Source organism: Myotis lucifugus, unplaced genomic scaffold (genome assembly GCF_000147115.1).
Source record: "Myotis lucifugus unplaced genomic scaffold, Myoluc2.0 scaffold_155, whole genome shotgun sequence".
Lineage (NCBI taxonomy): Eukaryota > Metazoa > Chordata > Mammalia > Chiroptera > Vespertilionidae > Myotis > Myotis lucifugus.
The window spans coordinates 72,515-97,805 of NW_005871203.1; the positions used below are offsets into that span (position 1 = coordinate 72,515).

Below are 25,291 nucleotides of genomic sequence, written 5' to 3' on the forward strand. Positions count from 1 at the left end.
GGTTGGCCCGCCAGCCCCACCCCTGATCGGGCAGTTCGCTAGCTGCAGTGGGCATCATAGCGACCGGTTGTTCAGCGTTCCAGTTTTATATATATATCTACACTAATAAAAGAGAAACATGGTAATTAGCATACGACCGCTACCCTTCCCATTGGCTAATCAGCATATCCTTATGCAAATTAACTGTCAGCCAAGATGGCGGCTGGCAGCCATCCACTGAAGCGAGCAGGGAGGCTTGCTTGCTTCAGTGACTGCGGACTCCAACGTTCCCCACCTAACTTGCCAGCCTCACAGCTGCAACTCTAAGCAACTATGTACTATGTTGCAAATAAGAAGCTAAACAAAACCCCAGAAACCAGCCAGCCTGAAAGCCAGCCAGACCACAACATTGTATCGATGTTTTCAGCAGCAAGGCCTCAGAGCTAAAGCTGGCCCAGAATAAAAAAAAAAAAAGAAAAAAGAAAACAAAGAGCTGTTGGGAGCTTCAGTCACTCGCCACCCGGAAAACAGCCCTCAGCCCCTCACCCAGACTGGCCAGGCACCCCAGTGGGGACCCCCACCCTGATCCAGGACACCCTTCAGGGCAAACCAGCCAGCCCCTACCCATGCACCAGGCCTCTATTCTATATAGTAAAAGGGTAATATGCCTCCCGGCACTGGGATCAGTGTGACAGGGGGCAGCACCCAAACCCCCTGATCGCCCTGTGGCTCTGTGTGTGACAGGGGGCGGGGCCACAACCTCCCTATCCGCCCTGCTCTGTTCGTGACAGGGGAAGGCGCCCCAACCCCCTGATCAGCCCTGCTCTGTGCCTGATAGGGGGGAGCTCCCCAATCCCCTGATTGCCCTGCGGCTGTGTTTGACTGGGTGCAGCGCACCAACCCCCGCCCCACCACGACCCTGCTCTCCATTGGCCCTGCCCTGAATGTGACAGTGCGGCGCCCCAACCCCTTGATCGGCCTGCTCTGTGGGTGATAGAGGGTGGCGCCCCAACCCCCCTCCACGGGCCTTGCCCTGAGTGTGACAGTGGCGGCGCCCCAACCCCCTGATCGGCCCTGCTCTGTGGGTGATAGAGGGTGGCGCCCCAACCCCCCTCCACGGGCCTTGCTCTGTGTGTGACAGGGTAGAGCCATAACCTCCCCATTGGCCCTGCCCTGAGTGTGACAGGGTGCAGCGCCCCAACCCCCTGATCCACCCTGCTCCTGTGAGTGACAGGGGGGAGCTCCCCAACCCCCTGATCGGCCCTGCTCTGTGAGTGACAGGGGGCAGCGCACAACCCCCTGATCGGCCCTGCTCTGTGCGTGACGGGGTGGCGCCGCAACCTCCCCATCGACCCTGCCTTGAGTGTGACAGGGGGCGGTGCCCCAACCCCCCAATCGGCCCTACCCTGAGCGTGACTGAGGGTGGCATCGCAACCTCCCGATCCGCCCTGCTCTGTGCATGACAGGGGGCGGTGCCCCAACTCCCCAATCGGCCCTGCTCTGAGCCTGACCAGGGGCTGCACTTAGGGATTGGGCCTGCCCTCTACCACCCGGGAGCAGGCCTAAGCCAGCAGGTCGTTATCTCCCGAGGGGTCCCAGACTGTGAAAGGGCACAGGCCGGGCTGGGGGACCCCCGCCCCACCCCCCCGAGAGCACAAATTTTTGTGCACTGGGCCTCTAGTATATAGATAATACTGCATGATATGGATATAAACCATTTACCCATTGAAGGGTATGTGTGTTGCTTCCAGTTTTGCATGGATAGAAATAAAGCATCCAAGAACATTCTTGCTCAGATTTGTGGGGAGTTTGCGTTTCTCTGGGATTGATTCCTAAGAGTGCTCATGCTGGTCATATGTTGCTTCGTTAGCTTTTTAAAGAAACAGCCAAGCTGTGTTTCAGAGTGACTGTCCCAGTTTACATGTCCACCAGCAACGTATGATTGATCCAATTTCTCTGCACCCCTGTCAGCATTTGGCAGTGGTGGTATTATTATTATTACTGTTATTTATTTTAGCCAGTCTGATTGTGGTATATTGCTATGTCACTGTGGTTTTAATGAACGTTTCTCTGATGGCGAGTGATGTGGAACGTCTTTTCATGAGCTACTCAATCAGCTGTGTCTCCTCTTTGGTGAAATGTCTGTTCATGCCTTTTTGGTCCATTTTGTAATTGGAGTGTTTCTTTAAAAATATATATATACATATATATATAGAGAGAGAGATTTCAGAGAGAGATAGAAACATCAATGATGAGAGAGAATCATTGATCATCTGCCTCCTGCATGCTCCCTACTGGAGATCGAGCCCGCATCTGGGGCATGTGCCCTGACTGGGAATCCAACCATGACTTCTCGGTTCATAGGTAGATGCTCATCCACTGAGCCAAGCCGACTGGGCTGGAGTGTTTCTTTACTGTGGAGATTTGTGAGCTCCTTCTATACTGTAGGTTCCAGTCCTTGGTCAGATATGTGGTTTGCAGATGCTTTCTCCCGGTCTGTAGCTTGTCTTTTCATCCGCTTGACAGGGCTTTCCACAGAGCACACGCCTTCCATTTTGATCAGGTTCCACTGGGCAAGTTTTTCTTTTAATGGATTGTGCTTTAGATATGAAGTCCAAGAACTCTTTGTCCAGACCATAATCCCAAACATTTTCTTCTTTCTTTCCCTAAAAGTTTTATAGTTTTGGTTCATATTTAAGTCCACTTTGAGTTAATTTTTTTGTATAAGATAGGTGTTTTAGATTAATGTATTGTTTTCCCCTATGGATGGTCAATTATTCTAATATTATTTGTGTAAAAGACTACCTTTCTCTATTGAGTCACTTTTCCACTTTTGTCTCCATGTTATAGCCATTGATAGGCCAATGACTGTGCAAGGTAAAAGCCAAAAGAATTTATTTTAATTACTATATTGTTTTATGATACCTCTGGATATTTGAGAGGCTCTCTCTTCTTTGACTACCAATGAGGTCTTTAAGCTGTATCGGACCCATGATTCCCATATCTGATTGCATTTGGAATTAGAGCATGTGCTGTGAATGCCTGTATTATTTGAAATGGTTGAGATTTCTATCTCTGGGACTTTTTGCTAAATATTTCTACTGATACTGTTATCAAAACATGAATAAATTTGCCTTCGAATACTTCTTTTCTTTTGATTCCAGTAATTGTCGGAATGACATAATGCGCCCATTGTGGAAACATTTTTTTTTAAATTTTATTTTCCAGTGCAACATTGCTTTTATGGATTCTGGTCATTTCACAGGTGAAAACATCAACAAGGAAACCTTTAAATGCAAATGTCATTACATCATACATGAGTCTGTGGTGTTGCTGAATCCAACCTCTGTATTTTCTTCCAGATTTATCAGCGATGCTGGTTAGTATTCAAGAAGGCCTCCAGCAAAGGCCCCAAGAGACTGGAGAAGTTTTCTGATGAACGCGCTGCGTATTTTAGGTGTTACCATAAGGTAAGATCGATTGATCTGGCTCTTCAGTTCATCTGTTCACAAGTAGGTAACTCAAGTTCATTGACTCTGAAAACCCCTCCTGATTATTTGACCAAGGTATAAATAATCATTTTTCCAAGCACAAAGCATCTCTAAAGTAATATCTACTTGCTAATTGTTTAAAATACTTGTTGTTTTCCAATCTCATGTTTTGTAAATTTTCAACTTGCGTAGTAGACCCCACTTCCAACAACAAAGCCTTGAGAGTAAGGATTGGATCGCATGGAATGTAACCCAGCGCCTGATGCAGAATAGACCCTCACGCAAGATCCTCAGTTTCTCCTAATCTGCAGTGTATTCCTTCCAGTGTGTTGTTTATTAGTGTTATGTCATTCTTTATTTCCAACTGTTCTTTTTTCATAGTTACTATATCTTTTTTTCATGCTGTTGATCATCTTTAACATCATACTCTGAACTCTGTTACAGGTAAATTTCTTATCTCTGCTTCATTTATCTATTTTTCTGGAGAATTCTCTTGTTCTTTCATTTGGGTGTTTTTTCTTTGTCTCCTCATTTTGGCTATCTGTTTGGGTTTGTGACTATGTACCAGGTAGATCCTCTATGCCTCTCAAACTCTAGTGCAGGACAGTGTCAAACACTGTTTCTAACTAATTAGATCAGGCAAAGACTCAAAGTCTCCAGAGAACACCTCTACCTACACATTGATAGGATTCAGACTTGAATTGCCCCCTCCCTTCTAGGCAATGGTCCTGAGATGTGGCGAGAGTTTTTTTTCCCAACAGGGTGGGGCAGTGGCTTCTGCGTAGCGTTTGGGGCTGGGAGGCTAGAAAACAGGTGATAAGTAGAGGAGGAGGAAGTCCTGTCCATTCATTTATTTCTTTAAGTTTGATGACTAAATTTAATTCAGAAGTCCAGTTTTCCTAGCAGTGGTAGTGAAACTTCCTTACTAAAAATAATAATTGTGTGTTAAAATGCTTCATTCAGGAGTAGAAATTTAAGGTAATTCAAGGTATATTTACTAATTAGATTCACAAATTAGGCACCTCTTTCCCTCCACATGGTGATATTTTTCATAGTCCCTGTTATCAGGCAGCCTATGTATTTTCCCTTTCCGTGAAAATGTAAAAGCACATGGGATCACTTCTTTTCCCCAAGGCTCTGGTTATTCCCATGCTGGGAAATACTACTCTTCTGACTATGGAGGAACCATGCTTATGTTTATAATAGAACATTTTGATTGTGTTGGTTTTCCATATTGAAGACTCTTATCCTCATTTGGTGAGAAATTACCAGGGGGCTACTTGCCATTTAAAATGTTATGTGAAACCAGTAGATCCATCAGCATGGAAATCTGGCAATGAGGGAAAGTGAATAATCTTTCTTTTCATGCAAATTCTCCTAAAGCGGCAACTTCATAACATCTGATTAAGGGCCCATGTTGACAATTTGGTTTATGCAGTAAATTACTATGGTAATTTGTCATAGCAGCCTGAACAGACTAAGATACCAGCACACTCTTGTTCAGTCTGGTCCCTGATGTCCGTCAGTCCTTCCTTGTTTTCGTTGAGTCCTGCATACATCTGGAAACACCCGAGTCTTCACAGTCCCCTCTACCTGCCTTCCAGGATTTAGAAAAATAAATGGGCTCTGCTTCGCTTGCAGACCTACACATGCCTAAGAGAAGAAAGAGGACAAGCAAGGAATACTGCAGAGAAACGTCCCCAACCCACCCCACCAGCATGTGGTGCTGGCTCTGTGGTCAATAGGCATAGTGACTCCAAACACTCCTCACACTCCCTGTTGCTACTGCAGTGGTCCCAGCCCCTGGGCTGCCTAATTCTCAGCCTAGAGTCTGTTAGAAACATACGGCAATCACATCATAATACCCAGCTCCACACCCTCACCAAGTCCTTCTAGTGGACTCACACTCACAATCTGACTCCCTGTGGCCTGTTTAACCTCATCGGCTCAGCTTCCCCAATCCCACTTTCCTCGGCTCTGGGCACACTGGGCCCCTTGCTTTCCCTGGGGTGGGCCAACCATAGTCCTGCCTTTGAACTTGTTTTTTCCTTTTCTTGGAATACTGTCCCCACAAATATCCACCGAGCTCATTGCCTTACTTTGCTCAGGTCATTGCTTACATTTTCTCAAAGTGAAGCCATTTCTTGACTCCATGATTTAAATTGGGGTCCTTTGACCCCTTCCCCCCATCTCACTTTACTTTTCTCTTGAGCACTCCTCACTACATATGTACTTAGTACTTGGTGTCCCCCATCTCACTTTACTTTTCTCTTGAGCACTCCTCACTACATATGTACTTAGTACTTGGTTGTTTCCTTATTGTCTTCACCACTGGACCATCCTAAAGTAAAGGTCCACAAGGGTAGAGATTTTTGGGGGTGGGGTTAGGTGTGGTTCTCTATTAGTTAGCAGAGCCTAACACACAGTAGGCACTTTGAACAGCATTGGTTGGGAAGCAGTGAGCATTGTCAACTCATGGAATACAATAGATGCCTTTGTGTTAAACTTTTAGTTCACTTTCCAGAAAAAAAAATCTGTACTTAAGACATGTGAAGCCAAGAGCAGGGATTTTGATCTGGAGGAAATGGGATGAGTGATGACAGGGGCAAGGAAGCCAGGATTGGGAAGTTTTCTGGGGACAGACTCAAAGGGAAGACTGAAGTGGACTGGTAGTTCCCCTTTGAATGTGGAGCAAGCAAGGGGAGATTGAGGACAAGCTTGCCCTATTTCAGACTTCTACCTGCTGGCTTTGGACTTTAATATGTAAATCTGCGAGGAACGTGGTAAGCCAATTCCCTTTCATCTCTAATAACCATTAACCAGAGTTCAAAGCATTAGAGGGAAGAATTATCTACATCAAGCCTCCAAGCCCTTGATGAGTTCCTGCCGCCGATTCTTTCTTCCTGTTCTTTCAGATCTGATACATTCAGTATTAATCTCTCAGGGGCATAAAAACGCTGAAGTGACTCTGAGATATGCATTTTTTAAAATCTAAATGCTGTGTAATTTATGAATCTTGATAATAACAGGCTGGGGGTTATACGTAGCACACCGTGACCAGATTTCAGAGTTCATGTGGCTCTAAATGAGGCCGTTGCCGAGAGAAATGAGGGCCCGCACACTCTGCTATTTGGTCAGTGCAGGGGCGGTGGGACCTAGGCAGGCATACCTTTCCTCTGGGAAATCGGTAGCCTTTCTGAGAACACGGTGGTGCTGTCGTGAAAAGATATTACTAAGGAAAAAATGCCAGTTTTGCACAGGATCCTTCTTAGAAGTTTTAAAACAAGAGGTTGGCTGTAGACTTTTAAAAGTTGGTGCCTTCCTCACTGCACATGTAGCTAACGGTGCTCTCGTGCGAAAATGGGAAAGTAAATATATGAATAATGCACATACAGAGCAGTTCATTTTCCGTTCCTTTACCTCGTCCCGAAGCGCCCGCCAGCACTCGGCTGTCAGAGAGCCTGTGAGTTTGATGAAGTGTAATTGCAACCGTGGGAAGGCGCCAGTGGCTTTAAATAGAGTTCCTCCCATTAGACACAAGTCCACTGTTTTCACTCCGGAAATCAGAGTCGTTCACTCTCACCCGAAGGGGCTGAGCGTTCCCCTGCGTAGTTTACTTTTTTGTGCTGAGGGACAATTGGGAAGGGGTCTGAGTGGAAGGAAGACCAAGGCACGTGGCGTGGGGCGTCTGCCGGGCCCGTGTTTGGGACCCAGCTTTCTAACCCTGCCTTTGCTCCTTCAAGCGTCTTCCCTTCTGTGTAACGTGACCCCCAAGGCAGGTCACATCATAGCTTCTCCACGTCACTGTGGGATCCAATTCACCTTGGACCAGAGGACGAACCCAACAATTTCTCTAATATAAGCGTTTCCCGAATTGTGCGCTGGAGGGTGCGGCAGAGGCGAGTTCCGGGAGGACCAGGTTCTGTGGCCACGGTTGGGGGACGGCTGCTTTTCCTTCCCATTCCTGAGGTGCCAAGCCCACGGGAGTTTATGGAGACTCGGGTGGCGGGGGTGGGTTATGGAGACTTGAGGAGTCCTGCCGTTGGGAGAGCAGAGCCACGGTAAGGCAGCACTTCCAAAAGCGGTTGCCTGTGGAGCCATCGTTTTTATTAAGTCACATATTTCGGGGAACAGCACATCTCACTCTGAGGAACCCCATCTTGAGTGCTGCTTTGGGGGTCACCTGGTTTACTAAAGTCCGCTGAGCCCATTGTTATTTCAGCGAATAGGAGGGGTCTTCCCACTCCACCGAAATCAGAGCGTCCACTTGTATGTCGAAGGAATAAATGCGAATGGCTTTGTGAAATGGAAGTCCCTCCAACTGCGGGGACGGTGGCCATGGTTACCTTTGTCGTTCTACCCAACCTTTCAGGCTCCTGGTTCCCTTGGTCGGTCCTTCCTTAGCGACCAGGGCACGCCCCCGATCCCAGGCTTCACACGTTGCTCTTGTTTCTGCAAAAGTAGGATTCCGGTTCCTCCCAGTGATCCAACGTCCTGGCATCATTTCTGGAGAATTCTACCGGCTTATCTTTCCCAGTGACTCGTTCTTTTTTACGCGTTTCTCCCTCCTCTAAAACACGTCCTCTTCTGATGTAGCTGTCTCCATCTTTTCAAAATCTTGAAATACAGCATCGCCTCTTCTCTCAATGACTCCCAGTACTTTGGTTTTTATTATTATGATGGATAAAGCTGCTGTGAACATTCATGTACATATTGTTGTATGAATATAAAGTTTTATTTCTCTGGGATAAAATCCCAAGAGTGAAACTACGGGGTCATATGGTGGTTCCATGCCTACTTTTACGAGAAGCTGTCAGAGTGTCACAAAGCGGCTGCACCATTTTACATTCCCACCAGCAATGCTTGAGGGATCCAGTTTCTCCACATCTTCGCCAGCTTTTGGTGCTGTCTCTCTCTCTCTCTCTCTCTCTCTCTCTCTCTCTCTCTCTCTTTAATTTTAGTCTTGCTGATAGTGAGATCTCATTGGGATTTTAATTTGCATCCCCTAATGGCTGGCTGATGATATTGAACATATTCTCATGTACTTATTTGCCATCTTTATCTCTTTTTCGGTGAAATATGTTCTTTACCTATTTTTAACTGTATTTTTTACTATTAAGTTTGGCAGATTTTTAAAAAAATAAAATTTATATACTAGTCTCTTGTCAGATATGTGGTTGCAAATATTTTCTCCCATACTATGGCTTATCTTTTCATTATTTTAACAGGGTCTTTTGCAGAACAAAAATTTTAATTTTGATGTGATCCTGTATTTGAATTGTTACTTTTATGAATCATGCTTTTGGTGCCAACTCTAAGCACTCTTTGCTTAGCCTTGGGTCCTGAATAATTTCTCCCAGTTTTTAAAAATTATGTTTTTATTGATTTTAGAGAGGAAGGGAGAAGGAGAGAGAAATAGGAACATCAGTGATGAGAGAAAACCACTGATTGGCCGCCCTCCTCATGTCCCCGACCTGGGATCGAGCCCACAACCCCGGCATGTGCCCTGACTGGGAATCAAACCGTGACCTCCTGGTTCATGGGTCGATGCTGAACCCCTGAGCAACATTGGCCAGGCTCTCCCAGTTTTATTATTAAAAAACTTTTAAACGTTTATAGTTTTATATTTTACATTTAAGTCCACGATTCATTTTGAGTTTAACTTTTGTACAGGGTGTGAGATGTGGAATGAGTTTCACTCTTTTTACTTATGGATGTCTACTTATTCTAATACCATTTGTTGAAAACCAGTTATTCTTTCCCCATTGAATTGCTTGTGTACCTATCTCAAAAATTATTTGGACATATTAGCTTGGGTCTATCCCTAGATCCTCTATTCTTTTCCATTGAGCTATGTATCTTTCTACTGATATCATAGTTGGTTACTGTAGATATAATCCTTAATATTGGGTAGAATGATTTCTTTCATTTTATTCTCTTTTTATTTTTTATTATTTTTAAAATATATTTTATTGATTTTTTCAGAGAGGAAGGGAGAGAGATAGAGAGTTAGAAACATCGACGAGAGAGAAACATCGATTAGCCGCCTCCTGCACATCTCCCACCGGGGATGTGCCCGCAACCCAAGTACATGCCCTTGACCGGAATTGAACCTGGGACCTTTCAGTCCGCAGGCCGACGCTCTATCCACTGAGCCAAACTGGTTTCGGCTTTTATTCTCTTTTTAAAGGTTGTTTTAGTTATTCTAGTGCCTCCCCTTTCCATAAAATTCTAAAATAAGCTTGTATGTCTACAGAAAACCCATGTTAGGCTTTTGAAAAGAATGACATTAAAACTATAGATCAAAATGTGGGACAACTGACATGTTGTCTATGTTGAGTTTTTCAATTCATGAACATGGTATGTCACTCCATTTATTTGAATATTTGATTTCTTTCATCAGCATTTATAATGTTCAGTCTCCATATCCTGCACACGTTTTAAACTTATACCTAATTATTTTATTTAGTTTGGATTAAATTTAAAGCCCTTTAGGATTAAGTGCTTACTTTGTGTAAGTCATTTTTGGCCTATAATTTGATAAAACAGTCATCTTGTTTAAATTATTTTTTTTCCAATCCCTTAATTATTTGACTAATTATTCGAAGTGGTTAGTTTTCCTTGCATTTTGGAAAGAGCCTCATTTTTTTAAAGGTTTGTGAAAATTTCATCTCTTTCCTCTGTCACTGGTCTATACGTGTGTTTGACTTAAGCACACACATACATGTGGAAAAATAAGAAGGCCAAAACGAAAACAAATTTCACCTACAAAGTTCATTGACTGCAAATTCCTTTCCCCCCATTTACACTTATTTCTTACATGAATTTAAGACCCTGTATCTCCAGGGCTGTTTCTATGTAAGATATCTTACCTTTGTGTGGAAACACTTGGCTATAATCCAAGTGCACACAGAAGCTCTGTGTAAATGATGTCAAAGGCAAGTTAGTGAGAAGTTAGTCAGTGGCTTCTGGTTTGAGAGAAATCACAGAGTACTGTGGGCCAAGTGAGTTACTGGTCAAGGAGTTGTGTTGACAAAGAATGGAGATCCACTCACCTCACTTTAAAATATTTTACAGGATTTTTTTCCTCTTCACTCTTCTTAGTCTTTAAATTATAAGCATCACTTCTGTTCCTTTTAACCAGTTTAAACAATTCTGAAGTGTATTGAGTAAAATGAAAGGAAATGCTGACCCTAGCCCTGGTCCTCAGGAAAAAAAATACTATTAGATCGATGTGCACTTTTCAGACTGTTTTCTCTGTTTATACAAATAGAATCAGTGTCATATATAGGTGCTATTTTTAGAGCAGGAATGGAGTCATTCATTGCATACTGTACGCTCTTGTGTCAGAAGACCATAATTACAGATTTCCCCGGGATACTTGGGTGGGTCTGTAGTTCTTACGTAACTTTCAGTAGCAATTTCTTTCACAGTCAGAATATTATGGTTCATGAGATAAATTAAATGGTCACATCAATTATGCCAATCCCCTTTCCCTCCAAGCCAATAATCAGTGGCTTATTAATGACACCTCATTAATTTCACAGTTCTAGAGTACTCTTTAATATTTGATATACCGTGATCTGTTTAAAAAATACCCAAATCGATGGACAAAATGGTTTCTAATTTTTTGCTAATATAAATTTAATTGTGATGAAGAACTTGTGCCTCTGTCTTTGATGTGCTCATGCTAATCTTTTTGGAAGAAAAAGCTGTGCAACTGCCAGGGAATATCCCACACCTTTCAACTTTTTGTAGCTACTGCCAAATTGTGCCCAGGTAGGCGATATAAAAGCACCCCCCCCCTGCCCCGCCGAGATCCTAGGAGAGTGCCCTTGGCCCCAGACTCCATTCTCTGCATACATTTCAGATGCAGGCTTCTCAGTTTAAGCGCCTTTTAATTTTAAGGGAGACACAGTGAACGGGTTATTTCGGTTATTTCAGATGTGCAAATAAAGGCCCACTCTTCAGGGAGACAGTTGGGATGGATGATTCAGGCAGGCCCTGGGCCAGTTTATTTTAGTGACCAGCGGCCGGTAGCTATTTGGGGAAAGAATGGAACCGTCTCTCTGGGGGTTGGGCAGCACTGTCTAGACTGGTTCTTTCTGAAGAACCCTTTCACAAGATGTTTGCTTAACCTGCTGTGTTCAGGGCCCCCAGGGGAGACTGTGGAGAGAAGTGCTTTGTGGTGACATTTGTGATGGGAACTGAGAGCATCTCTTCTTAGTTGCCTGTCCCTCTTACTGACATTGTGTCTTAAAACCATTGGCGCTTTTTTAAGGAAAGACAATATGGAAACATTTAAAGGCTTGGAACACAATATAAGAAATCTGGAAATTTTTTAAACAGAAATGCTTAGTGGGGTATTTTGGAGTACTCTGAAATTTCAGCACATAATAATAATATAAAAACAAGTGTTACAACAAAAGCAACAATAATAAGAATAGTGTAATTGATTACTTTGTTAATACTTGAGAAAACATTATGGGCCCCAAAATAGATTGCTTTCATATTACTTTTATTTTCAGAGACAACCTATAAAAGTGAAAGGGCTTATGCCTCTTCATTTTCAGTAGGATAATGGCTTTAATTTTTTTAAAGAATAAAGCAATTTGAAGCTTCTGCAGAGATTTGCAATTTGCATATACAAAGTGAATTGCTCACTTAATTCATTCAGTCCCATAAGGAGAAAATAATTAGGATACTGCCGACAAAAAGCAAGGCGGCAAATTGCCTTTTAGGTAGCGGCCTCCTTTTCACTCTGTAATGTAAATAAATCATCAGCCCTACATTCCTATCAGCAAAGGAAGGAGAACAATTGGAAATCAAATCCTTGTTTTCCTAGATGGAGACTGACTTTGCAGCACACCAGAAAACACACTTAAAATTCCCACACAGTGCCTGCCAATGGCATAATTCTCCCAGCAATATACCAGTTCCTCAAGGGAATGTACGCTTTAAAATCCGATTGCCTAATCTTCCCATGAAACAGCAGAAGAAATTTCAACAGTCTCTCTATATAGTTTCAAAATAATCCATTTGGAAAATTGAATCATGTAACGTGTAAATTATTTTTGTTAATGCAAAACTGTATCGGTAGCAAATTAAACTTGGAAAGTATGGCCACTGTGTTAATCGCTGGCTGCTAAGCATTCATGTCAGCGAACACAGTCACGTATGATGAATAAGACATCTGGAGTGTGGCTTTAAACAGCCAGAAGAATTTGGCGGTCTTTATTTGGGAAGCCCTAATTGGATGGCATACTTAAAGATCCATCAAAAACTTAGGAGAGCGTTGGATATTTTTTTCCTTTGATGGAGTTATGAGACTCTGTGTTTTTGATAATGAGAAAACTAGAAACCAGGAACTGCATAGTCATTAAGTAAGTCTTAAATCTGTCTTTTCATTCCTCCTGTCCTAACCTAAGCTGAATCCACTTCCTGCCTGCTTGTCTGCTGGTGTCTCCAGGCTCTATCTCCCCCTCAGATCCTGTTCCCATCCTTCCCAAGGTTAAGGCTGCCATGTATGTCCACGCCAGCTGCTCACTGCCGAACTGCAAGGGGCGCCACTATCATCAGTTCCCGTGAAGGTCGCTCTGTAGTGACATGATGCACCTGCCAGCCCTGTCCGTTCTCCACTTCCCTCCCAGGGCTTCTCACGCCAGCGCCATTCACATTTTGGTGGGGAGCTCTCCTGTGCATTCGATGTTTAGCAGCATCTCTGGCCTCCACCCAGTTGATGCCAGTAGCTCCCCCCTTGTGACAGCCTAGCCTAGCGTGTCTGTAGACATTGCTAAATATTTCCCTGTGGGGAGGGGAGGGGTACAAAAATCTCCCCCTAATCTCAAACCACTGCCCTACAGAATAGTCTTTCTAATACACAGATACGACCCTTTCATGTATCTGCTTCAAACCTTTAAATCTTTGCCCTTCAGACTTCATGATTCCCGTTAACGGAGGCAGCACATCAGCTCTTCAGGAGCTAGTCCTGGCCCAACGGCGCCATGTTTGTATCGCACCCGACTGCAGTTCCGTGATTGTGCACTTGTCGTTTCTTCTGCCTGGAAACTGGTCTTTCTCTCTCCTAAATCCTTGCATGGCCTTCATGACCCACCTGAGGAATAACAAGGCCTGACTCAACAATGGTGGCCTCTCCAAGCCTTCTCTGCATATTCATTTTTAAAAGTTAAAGCCATTATCCTACTGAAAACGAAGAGGCATAAGCCCTTTCACTTTTGTAGGTTGTCTCCACGGTGAGGTGTGGTCAGGTTGACTGTGTGTGAATCCCAGTCTGCCTGTTTGCCAGTTGTGTGAACAAGCCAACCTCTGGAGGCCACCACATTCTTACATGTCCGAGGGGCAGGGAACAGTGCCCGTGGACAGAAATGTGAAAAATTAAATAACACGGTGGGTGTGAAGTGCTCAGCACCCAACATCTGGCATGTGACCAAGAGTCTGCCTGCCCCGCCTGGAGTCAAACCTGCCTCTGCCAGGGTCAGGGATTGGCCAACCCTGGCCTCGGTCTCCCGTCTGCGGGGGAGGTGATGGCAGTGACGGCAGGACCAGGAGCTTTCATCCCACAGGCGCTCACTGAGGGGCCACGAGGCGTGAGGCACCATCCGTGGCCCTAGAGATGCAGTTAGAAACAAAGCCGGTGGCTGCCCGCCGCTGCTCAGCTAGGGAGAAGACAGAGCTCAGGAAACGTGTAGGTCAATAGGTTGTGGTTGGTGTGACGGGCCTGCTCAGGAGGGATTGAAGGCGGGGACAGGGGTCGGGAGCACCGTGCGAGAGGGTGGCAGTGTTCAGTGGAGGGATCAGCACTGGTGTCGTTGATTGATGGCGGGACATGTGAGTCGCCGAGTGTGGGCGAATCTAGAGGAAGAGTGTTTCTAGCAAAAGAAGAGGAAACATGGAATAAGGCTGCTCGGTGGCCTGAAGAGACCTCCCTGAGGCTGGAAGCTGAGGAAACAACGACTCGCCTGCCTCTATTTCAGAGACGGGTGTCTCTCCATGTAATGACCACAGCATCACCGCGGCTGCATTTCAGAGGAACTCCGGATGTTCCAGCGAGCCGTCTGCCAGATGAGCAGGACCGCGTGGAGACTGTGCAGCGGTGTTCCTTCCAGCTGCGGAGAGAAGGCCCTGCTCCTAGAGCAGCGGTTCTCAACCTGGGGGTCACGACCCCTTTGGCGGTCAAACGACCCTTTCACAGGGGTCACCTAAGACCATCCTGCATATCAGATATTTACATTACGATTCATAACAGTAGCAACATTACAGTGATGAAGTAGCAACGAACATAATTTTATGGTTGGGTCACAACATGAGGAACTGTATTTAAAGGGCCAGAAGGTTGAGAACCACTGTCCTAGAGGAACCCGGAGGGTGCTGGGGGCGCACGGTGGGCACGCATCTTGAGAAAAGCAAATCGCAGTTTGTTCAGACCTGTTTTCAGGCAGCGCCATCCAGCAGAATCAGCTCATCGAAGCAAAAAGGCACCCTCCAACAAGGCGTCATTCTGCCGTTTCCCGCCTTGTCCAGGAAGGGCAGTTGGACCGCCTTCGCCATCTGCCTCTCCTCTCTGTGGCAGGAAGATACCTCAATGCCAGGGGGGTCTGAAGGCCCGATAACATGCTGTGCAGGTGCCACCCAGCAGCTTCGGAAGCAAAGAACAGGCTCTGGAAGTGAAGCCTAAATGGAGCCTAGACCCACCTGCACATGGTTTTCTTCAGACCCTCGCCAGCTACAGCTTAGATCCACCTGCGCATGGTTTTCTTCAGACCCTCGCCAGCTACAGCTAGAGCCTGCAGTTGGGATGACAGCTGGCTGGCATGGTTTCCTCATCAAGTAAGCTACTCAGTGTCTATAGCAGGTCAGCAATGGATAGATCTCAGTTAAAACCAAGGATCAGTTAAAACCAAGGATGAGTGTACGGTGGGCACTTATTTCAGCTAAACATAGGGTGCATTCTACATAGTCCAACTTGGTAACCTGACTCAACGCAGGAGCTACACATTAAAAACATTGTTTTCTAATCCTCACCTGAAGACATGCTTAGGAGGAAGAAGGGAGAGAGAGAGAAACATAGAGAGGTTGCTTTCCATATGCTTCCCTGCAGGGGATCCAATTCTCAACACAGGTTTGCACCAGGACCGGGAATCGAACCAACAACCTTTCGCTGCATGGAGTGACACTCAACCAACAGAGCCACTGGGGCCGGGCTACACATTTTGAAGTGAGAAATGCATAATAATAGTGATTCTAGCAACATTTGTGATCCGTGATTCCAGATTATTTCATAAAAAGTAGTCCGGGTGGGAGCAGGAAGAGTACCCTCAGTCAGTATGTACCTCGAGTCGGCAGTGACACATTGATGGGCTTAGGCTGACAATCCAGCTGGATGGAAAAGAATAGCACTTTGATGCGGGTGCTAAGATGATTCCCTGACAGATGGCTGGGGAACAAGGTATTCACACGATACCATAGTATCGTCGAAAAATCAGTAGAACTGCTGTTTTACTCTCGAGAGATATGGCAGCTACCGCCAAGTGGTGGACTGAGCCGCACCAGCCCAGGCGAGCTCTGTCCTCTGATACGACGCAGGGCAAGCCCACAACAGCCCTTCAAAGCATTCCTCTGTGTGTGTATTAATCCTCAGTTGAAGATATATTGTTTCCATTACTTTTCAGAGAGTAGAAGGAATGGAGGTGAAGAAAGAGAGAGAGAAAGAGAGAGAGAGAGAGAGAGAGAGAGAGAGAGAAATGTCGATGTGAGAGAGACACATCGACTGCTTGCCTCCCGCACTTGCCCCGACTGGGAACAGGGAGCAAGCCTTGTTCCCAGGAATCAAATCTGGACCCTTAGGTGGGCGGGCCCGATGCTCTCACCATTGAGCAGCACCGACCAGGCCCTTGCATAGCATTCTTAACAAAAATGTTATCTGAAATCTCATCAAGCCTTTTGATGTAACTTCCATTTCAGAAGAAGTACAGGGGATAGAAAAATTAAGGGCACCGAGGACAAGCAAACACAGCTAGAACATGGAACATTTCACTGACAGGATCTTCTCAAAATGGTAGTACCATTTGCAAAATGCAGGGACTCTTCTAAATTATGAACGGCTCAATATAAGAAGAGACAATGCACGCAGCGTCCTTGGACCCAGCACTGGCTGGTGGCGGACGGGTCTGGGCACAGCTCTAAAAGACTTTTGGGGACTTTCAGGGGATTTTGAATATGAGATGGCAATTAGAAGACACAAGGAATTCTTATTTCCCTGTGACAATGACATTGAGATGATGTGTAAGAACCTTGTTATTTGTAAGAAATATTTGCGAAAGTTGTAGGGATGATATGTGTCTGTGCCAGCAATTTTCTTGCAGATAGTTCGGCCAAAACCAAGTGTGGATGCGTGTGTGTATGGGCACTCACACAGGCACCACATATTTATGTGCATAGAGAGATAAAGCTCATAAAAGAAAGGTGGTAAAATGTTAATAATTGTCCATTCTGGGTGCTTGGTGTATGTTGTATGGTTGTCCCTCAGGGACTGGTTCCAGGCCCCTCTGGACACCACAATCCACATAAGTCCCCCTGAAAAATGGTGTAAGACAGTATTATTTTTCAGCTCTTCTGTGTTTGAAACTCTTCAAAATAAAATTTTGGAAAAGAGAATAATGAACACAAAATTCCTGGAGCAACAAGCAGAAGGGAGAAAAAACACACACATCCAAGTTTTTGTTTAAAAAAAATGAAGCATAAATGAACTAGAAAGAATAAAGAAAACTGAAATAATTCCTAAAATGTCAATGTCCTGATCCATCTGTCCATACATTCAGAGACCCAGGAAGAAAGGGAGGGAAGAGTTGGTGAGGTGGAGGGGTGACGCTCAGGAGGAGAGGATCTGACCTAGTTCTACATACATCAGCCACATCTCCACGAACATGGCATGGTGGCTCCCATTCTGTGGGCCAAAGCAAGTTGCATGACCAAGCCCAAACTCATCAGGAAAGAGTCACAAGGGCTGAGAGGAAATGGATGCCTGTGAATAAGTATTTCAGTATAGAAAAGGAAAGGAAGGTTGCTGTGAACTGCAGAATTTGCCTTTGGTCTGACTTGAAATAGCTCCAAATTCTGGAGAGAATCAGTCTTGCCAATTCTTATCTTTACCTAATCGTTTCCTGCCTCCATGCTCTGAAACATACCTTTTGCATCACAGACCTTCCTATCTAGTAGTGTTCATTATCTTTTTGTCAGCGGATTTTTCAAAGAGCCGCTGTCTTCTATGAATTTTCAATTAGTCCAAGGATTGTGTTGGCCCCAGGATGTACAAAATTAGATTAAGCCTGAAGCTGATCTGGGTTTTAGAAAGTACACACTCAATTTCTCGAGGAAATCAAGTATTTCAAAGGTCCTAATATTGACATTTTCAGTAAGCCATACAGATGTTTCTGGTCTTGTTTGATCACGTAGCTGGATTCAGTAAGCTTAAATATATCTTGGAAAAGAAAAAGGAAAGTTACACATTGAGGGGTCACAGATGTATTTGAAAAAGTAACCAGCTACTAGCAGCTCAGGAAATAACAGAGGTTATTTTGCTTCTCTAACTTGGTCTGCTATTGTTTTAGCATGGAGATCATATGAAAAGGTAGGGTAAATACTGGTATTTAAACTCCTATCTACATACCATTTTTAATAACCAAATGACTTTGTTGTCTGCTAAGTGCAAGAACTCACCTGCTAGTAGTGAACATTTGTAACCAGATCTCACTTAAGACCTATCTTGGAACCTTTCTTTTTTCTCTTAAATCATAATTCTCAGACATTTTAGATTTTGGTCATGAGGCTTGAAATTTGTCTTTATTGCCTTTCTTAGAAAATGCATTTGTGAAATGGACAAAAAAGGCAAAAAAAAAAATCAAACGCACAAGAAAAGAAACAACAAGCAAATGGCCCTGTGCAGAAGTGACCTTTGGGACATCACGTGGGAACCAAATCATTACCAAGTTTCTATTGAAATCTAGTGTCAAGCTTGTGCCAAGCAAATGAGAGTTGCTTTGGAGGCCATGATAATTAGGCCCATTGGATTGTTGTTGTGTGTTTTTTTTTTAACCATGGATTTACATTTGTGATGAATGAATGAGTGAATGAATGAATGAATGAATGCAAGGAGATTCTTGAGGGGATGTGGTCCTACAACAGTGGTGGTTAGATGCTGTTATGTTTTAGTTGTGGATCTGTATGACAGACATCATACTACAGGTAGAGCTTATGGTGCGTCTTGCTCTTGTGCTGTGAGCGAAAATTAAAACTATAACTACAGCCCTAACTGGTTTTGCTCAGTGGATAGAGCGTCGGCCTGCGGACTGAAGGGTCCCAGATTCGATTCCAGTCAAGGGCATGTACCTTGGTTGCGAGCACATCTCCAGTAGGGGGTGTGCAGGAGGCAGGTGATCGATGCTTCTCTCTCATTGATGTTTCTAAGTCTCTATCCCTCTCCCTTCCTCTCTGTAAAAATCAATAAAATATATTTTTAAAAACAACAACATAAAAACCTATAACTGCAGAGGCTCAACGGGGAGTTTTCCTAACAAGTTTTGAGTTTGGCAGGAAATAACTTCTGGTTGATCTGAGACATAAGAAAAAGGACAAGAACTTCAAATGGCCGGTGAATTGAGTTACTGTGCATGTTCCTGGTCCTGGGTGCTCCTCCTCTTGGAGGTAGCAATGAGGATCCGCTAGTCTGTGGAGGAGCCATATTCAATGAGACCCTGAGACCCTATTAAAATCTGTGTTTGCTTTAAAAGTGATTCTTCAGGAGCAAATTGTTTCTTTGTTAAAGGAATATTAAAAAATACATCCTGTCTTGGTTTTCTCCTTTACAAAATGGAGTGACAGTGGCATTAAATATATCTTATAAAAGTTTTATGTGAGATAAATATATCTGCAAATGTTATTTCTCGTAATTATCACTTTACCATTTATTTTGAGGAAGATACATGGGTTGGTAGATGGCAATTTTTTTTAAAGCAAGGAGTGTGCATGTGTGCATGTGTGCATGTGTGTGTGTGTGTGTGTGTGTGTGTGTGTGTGTAGCTGGGGTGGTGGGTTTGTGCATGCACATACTCACTGAGATGTAGCTCTGATTTAGGGACAGAGCTGCTGCTTTAGGACTTGAATAGCCTTCCACAAATGAAATGGAACCCTGTCAGGTCTGCGAACACTCACTCATGTCCCCTGAGTGGGGGTGTTGGGTGGTTATTATCTAAAACCATTTCCAGAATGGGTAATTGTGTTTTGACTCATGCAGTTCTCCCTGCATTTCCTGACTCTTTGGGTGACTTATTTCTTCCTCTTTGCCCTTACTGCGTGTGTAATGAAATGACACATGTCGGAGTCGTTGCTGTGTTTCAGGCCAGGGTAGACTGCTCTTTTATAATGACTCAGTGGCAGGTCAGAACACAGCCTGGGGCACTCACGTCACACTTATCCCTGCGCCCTGGGAAAAGAAAGAGGCCCTCCAGGAGGAGATGGATTCTGTGCTGCAAGCTTAGAGCTAGTCATTAGCATCCATCCAGGCAGCTGAGGAGCACAGGGTTCAGGGGTGGTTTGCCTCATTCCAAACTTGGGTCCTTAGCTGTGAGCTTGGGCACATGACTTTGACCTTTCTCAGCTGCAGTTTCTTGATTTTGAAAATACTGAGAGTAATAGCTGCCTCATAGAATTTTGGTGATAATAAAAGGAGACATCCCATGTAAGAATAGTCTGAGCACAGTGCCAGGCTTTATAAATGTTGACTCTCAAGTGACTGTTCTTCATTGATGGAGTCCAACAGGAAGTCATTGATAGGTGACTGGTGTCTAGCTGGGAGCTGGAGTAACAGATACAGCTTCATGCAGCGTGCATGGGAGCAGCAAGAGGGGAGCAATAATTCCCACTAAGATCAGGGCAGGTTTCCCAGGGGAAGTGGAGAAGTAACATTTCCCTGGAGAGAAGAGGCCGGAGAGGGGGCATCCACTCTGGAGAGGCACCCTGTGGGTGGGCTTGTCCTATTGTTCAAGTCCATGTGTGCTGACAGAGTTTCCATTGTGTGGCAGGCTCTGAGTTAGATTCAGGGGACATAGTGGTGAGCAGATGCATGCTGTCCCGACCCTCCACAGGCAAGCCAGGCACTAAACCATCACCCATGTCGCCATCAGAGGGCGTGAGGACAAAGATGTCATTGGATGGTAGAGTCTTGAGACTCTGATGGGATGGGAATGGGGTGGGGTTGTCCTTTAGGGCTCTGCAGGTAACTGAGAGTTAAGGATGAATGGGAGCAAAGTTAGGACAGAGTGGGGAAGGCTCTGCCACGAGAATCAGGTCTCTTCTCAGAACTAAAGAGAGACTATGGTGGCTGGGACAAGGACACATGGCGAAGGTGTCAGAGGGGAGGCTGGGGAGATAACTATGGGGAAGGTCACAGAGGGTCTTGGTCATTCGGAGGATTTGGGCCTTTGTCCCATGTGCCATGGGAAGTCATTGAAGTGTTCTAGGCACAGAAATGCTTGAATCAGACTTGTATTTTGAAAAGACCATTCAGATGCTGTGTTCACAGTGAATCAATGAGGTTACGATGGGAATGGAGAGATGGACAAGTAGTTGGGAGGATGGTAGTAGCTTGTAGTGGGGCAGCAGCACCAAAAGGAACCAAATAGAAGCAGTTCCGTCTGGTAAACTCTAAGCAACTTGGCGTCTTTGGAAAAGAAGACAGGTAGCGTCTAGCCACTGAAGAGACTGGTCTGGCGGACTTTGGGGGATGCTGGTGTCCTCCTCGGTTTGGGCTGCTGTGACAGAACGCCATGCACTGGGGGTTTGTCAGCACAGACGTGTCTTTCTCACAGCTCTGGAGGCTGGGAAGTGCAAGGTCCAGGCTCTGCCAGATACACTCTCTGGCGAGAACTCGCTTTCTGGCTCATGGACGACATGTCCTTGCTGTGTCCTCACTTGGCAGAAGGGACCAGGGAGCGCTCTGGGGTCTGGTTTATAAAGACACTAACCCCACTCATGAGGCCTTTGCCCTCAAGACCTAAGCACTTCCCAAAGGCCCCACCTCCTAAGACCAGCACCTTGGCAGGGTGGGGTCAGGAGGGGAGGATTTGACATAAGAATCATGGGGAGGCACAAACATTTGGTCCAGAGCAACTTTTATGATATTTCATACGAAGACATCTGCATTTATACTATAGAGAGAGCCAGTGGAGGCACAGAAGCAGAGGAATGAAATAATCAGATTAGCATGCTTTATGGGGGTATTTCTTTCTCTCCTCACCTACTTCTTGAGCCAGACACTTACTGAATTTTGAGTAACAGTTGGGAGAAATGGTGCACAGGACTGAAGGCAAAGTTGATGAGAGCACATTCTTTTGTGTAACACAAAGAGGTAAAGGAAGGGGGTTACCCTTGTCAGTGGGGAAGAGTTGTTTATCTTGTAAATACTCCACTCTTAAGCCATGTAAACCTCCTCTCAGGCGGGGCCCAATGCTCACACCCCTGGAAGGCAGCAGGGGGCCTGGACAGATCCCAGGAGGGACAGCCATTTGGAAACACAAGAAGGGGAGGGGCTTACAAATGTGTTAAAGGGAGGAGGAATCATGGGGGAGAGGCAGGAGAGAGAGAGTGTGCAAGGGAGAGCTTTCCCTGCTGACAGCAGCCAGGGGTACCAGTGCAGTGTTCCCAGCTCTCAGAGTTTCCATGGTCACTGAGAAGCTAGGAGGTCAGAGGGAGAAGCTAGGAGGTCAGAGGGAGAAGCTAGGAGGTCAGACGGAGAAGTTAGGAGTTCAGAGGGAGAAGCTAGGAGGTCAGAGAGAAGCCAGGAGGTCAGAAAGAGTGGAAACGTTTCACACACCAGCTTTCTGTGCTGGACAGAGGACTTGAACCTGAGTGGAGGGCGTTTTGGGAGTCCTGACGCTCCATCTCTGGATGGCAAAGAGTGGGATCATTCAGTATGCTCTGGACCAGCTTTCCTTCTCCTTCCTCGGGGGTCCCTGGGTTTAAGACACTTCCACTAGGAGTGGCTGTCCCCTGTGATGGAGATGGACATGAGAACTGTGGAGAAGGTGGAGTCTTTGGGGGGTACTAGTATAAAAAAGACTAAAACTAGCTTCCTACCTCTAGGAAGGAGAGTCTTGCCACATAACATACCTCAGAACATTTAGAAAATGAAGGTAACATGTTCACCTTCCTTGCTCTGTGCTAAGGATGACACTGGAGTGAGTCTGAGCTTTGATGACACCGTCAAGCTGTGTTCATGCTCCTCCCTGTGTCTGCCCTTGGTTGGGGGTTGTTGATGGGAGGAGTGTGATCCAACTTGTGATTGTCCATTTTCCAGGTGACAGAACTCAACAATGTGAAGAACGTAGCTCGGTTGCCCAAGAGCACCAAGAAGCACGCCATCGGGATTTATTTCAATGACGACACCTCCAAGACCTTTGCTTGTGAATCAGGTTCGTGCGGCAGGGTGGGCTGCTTCCAGCTGGTCAGCGGGCGCTGGGCTCACGGTTCCTCTTGGGCGTTCCCGCAGATCTCGAGGCTGATGAGTGGTGCAAGGTGCTCCAGATGGAGTGCGTGGGGACGCGGATCAACGACATCAGCCTCGGGGAGCCCGACCTGCTGGCGACTGGGGTTGAGAGAGAGCAGAGTGGTACGTACAGAACATTCTCTGCTTTGCTCTTTTCTAGAACTGTTTTGCCCCCGTATAATAAAACATAACATATCTTCATTATGTAAACTTGTTAGAATTATAAAAAATGTATATAGAAGCAAAATAACCTTTTATTTCACCTAAAACCTGTGTTAATATGTTAGTGTATTTCTTTTCTTAATATGTTTTCAATGCATAGTATGAATAGATCTACATTAATAGCATCAGCTAGCAGTTGGGGGGAGCCTGCTCTGTGCCTGTTTCTGTGGAAGGTGGATTCGATTATTTGGTTTTCCTGGCAGCCCCGTGACATAGGTCCTATTACTTTCCCATTTTATAGGCGAGGAAACTGAAGCTTAGAAGAGCTAAAGATCTTGCTCCAGTTCCAATAGCTAGTGTTTGATTCCGGACTATTTTTGGTCCTGTATTTAGAATGTCCAGGCAAACAGTGACATGGATTTGTGCCTTGCCTTTTTCACTTTTATTGAAAGCCTTCCAATGTTTTTTAATAGAACTTGAACTTTACAAATACTTCGTCAAGTTTAAACCCACCTAAATATGTGATTTTTTTTCCTTTCTACGGAAACACTTGAGCCAACTCTTTGAGCTCAACATTCAACTTGGGAATAAATCATTATAAGTAATAATGACCAAAATATTCATGACACTTCAGCAAAAAAATTAAAAATAAAAATCGATGTTGGTTTACAGTGCGAGCCTGGAGGTGAGAATCATTTCTTTGTCTCTAAATGGGTGAGCCTGTCACAGGCAGATTGGGTCCCAGAGCTCTGCGTTAGCCCATTGCATTGAGCTATGAGGCTGTGTTACAATCCAGAGCCGTGGGTCACCTGGCTCAACCAGGCACAGGGCAGAGGCGGAATGGGGCTGACCCCTTCTGTGGGCGCACACTCCACTGTCCGTAAAAAAGTCCTCCCTTCTGACGGGGACTATGTCTTCAGGACACAGTCACAGCCTGGGACTACTTGGGAGGCACCATATCTGCCCTAATCCTCCCCCGTGGAAGCATTATTGCTGGGGACCTGGAAGTGCTGGCCAATTCAAAGGCGCCTCTCATAGACTAGGAAGCTGAGCTGCAGAGAGTGGTCATGTGCCAGGGCCATGCAGCAGGCCCAGGCTCCTTCTGTGGTCACTAAGTCAGGATACGTCCGGGCTGCGAGGCCCCACCCGCCGCGCCTCACAGGCAGGTGCACATGGACCCAAACACAGAGAGGAAGCATGGCAGGCTGTGGTTGTGTGAAATTCAGGGTGCTCCGGTCAGCACTTATTTCTCACACATTATATTTGTGAGGCTGCATCCTGATGGCGCTATGGGCTGAATGCAAGAGTGGGCTGTAACTGGGAGTGACCTTCCCTGTACCAATGTCCCATGCCTCAGTTTCCTCGTCTATCAAATGGGAATGAGAATACTTTCTCTGGTAGATAAGTACTAGGGGTGATTATGAAACTCAGCTAGGTCTTTTAAGGCACTTTACAATATTAATTTGCATGACTGCAAGGAATTGTGATAGAAATGGTCCCTCTCACCAATATTTGCTGTTGTCATTCTCAAGCAAGGTAGTTATAAAGGACCTTTAAGCAAATACACTGGTGAGGGTCTCTCTTACTTTCTAATCAATGATGACAGTCTTGCTTACTTGTTCCAGCAAATATTTGGTTAGAGGGAGTTTGAAATAACTTAGAAAACGTCAATAAAAGATGCATTAATACATTTCACAGTCTTGACACTCCTACTTACTAAATTCAACTAAAATATATGAAAATCCTAATGACATCTTTACTATAAAATAATTAACTTAGAATGGCATCAATACTATTAGTGCCACTCTGTTTTGTCAGATATATGCAATCAACAGTGATGATGAGTAGGTGAAAATGTATTTGCTGTAGAGATGTTCAGATTTCACTTAAAGATTTTTGACTCAGTAAATTCTTAAATTAACGAATTTTCTAAAATATAATCGAAATACCATGATTGTGCCTGTAGAGTTGAAAATTTGGTTGCAGTAATAAGTCAAGAGCTGTATTTAAAGTAATCTTAAATTTTTATAGTCATCCCAGCAAGCAAATGAATATTTCTTTCCAGTATTTGGCTGAATACAGCTCACTGTTAAAACTAGTT

At 45.0% G+C, this 25,291-nt stretch overlaps 1 protein-coding gene across 1 annotated transcript in view; it reads left to right on the top strand.

Moving 5' to 3' along the window:
- Nucleotides 1-2,843: 2,843 nt before the first annotated feature.
- DOK5 (docking protein 5) overlaps nucleotides 2,844-25,291 on the top strand; it is a 66,728-nt gene continuing 44,280 nt past the window's right edge. The window contains exons 1-4 of the mRNA XM_023759408.1: nucleotides 2,844-2,856; nucleotides 3,301-3,449; nucleotides 22,840-22,954; nucleotides 23,032-23,151. Coding sequence (XP_023615176.1) covers nucleotides 2,844-2,856; nucleotides 3,301-3,449; nucleotides 22,840-22,954; nucleotides 23,032-23,151 — 397 coding nt within the window. The remainder of the gene's footprint in view (nucleotides 2,857-3,300; nucleotides 3,450-22,839; nucleotides 22,955-23,031; nucleotides 23,152-25,291) is intronic.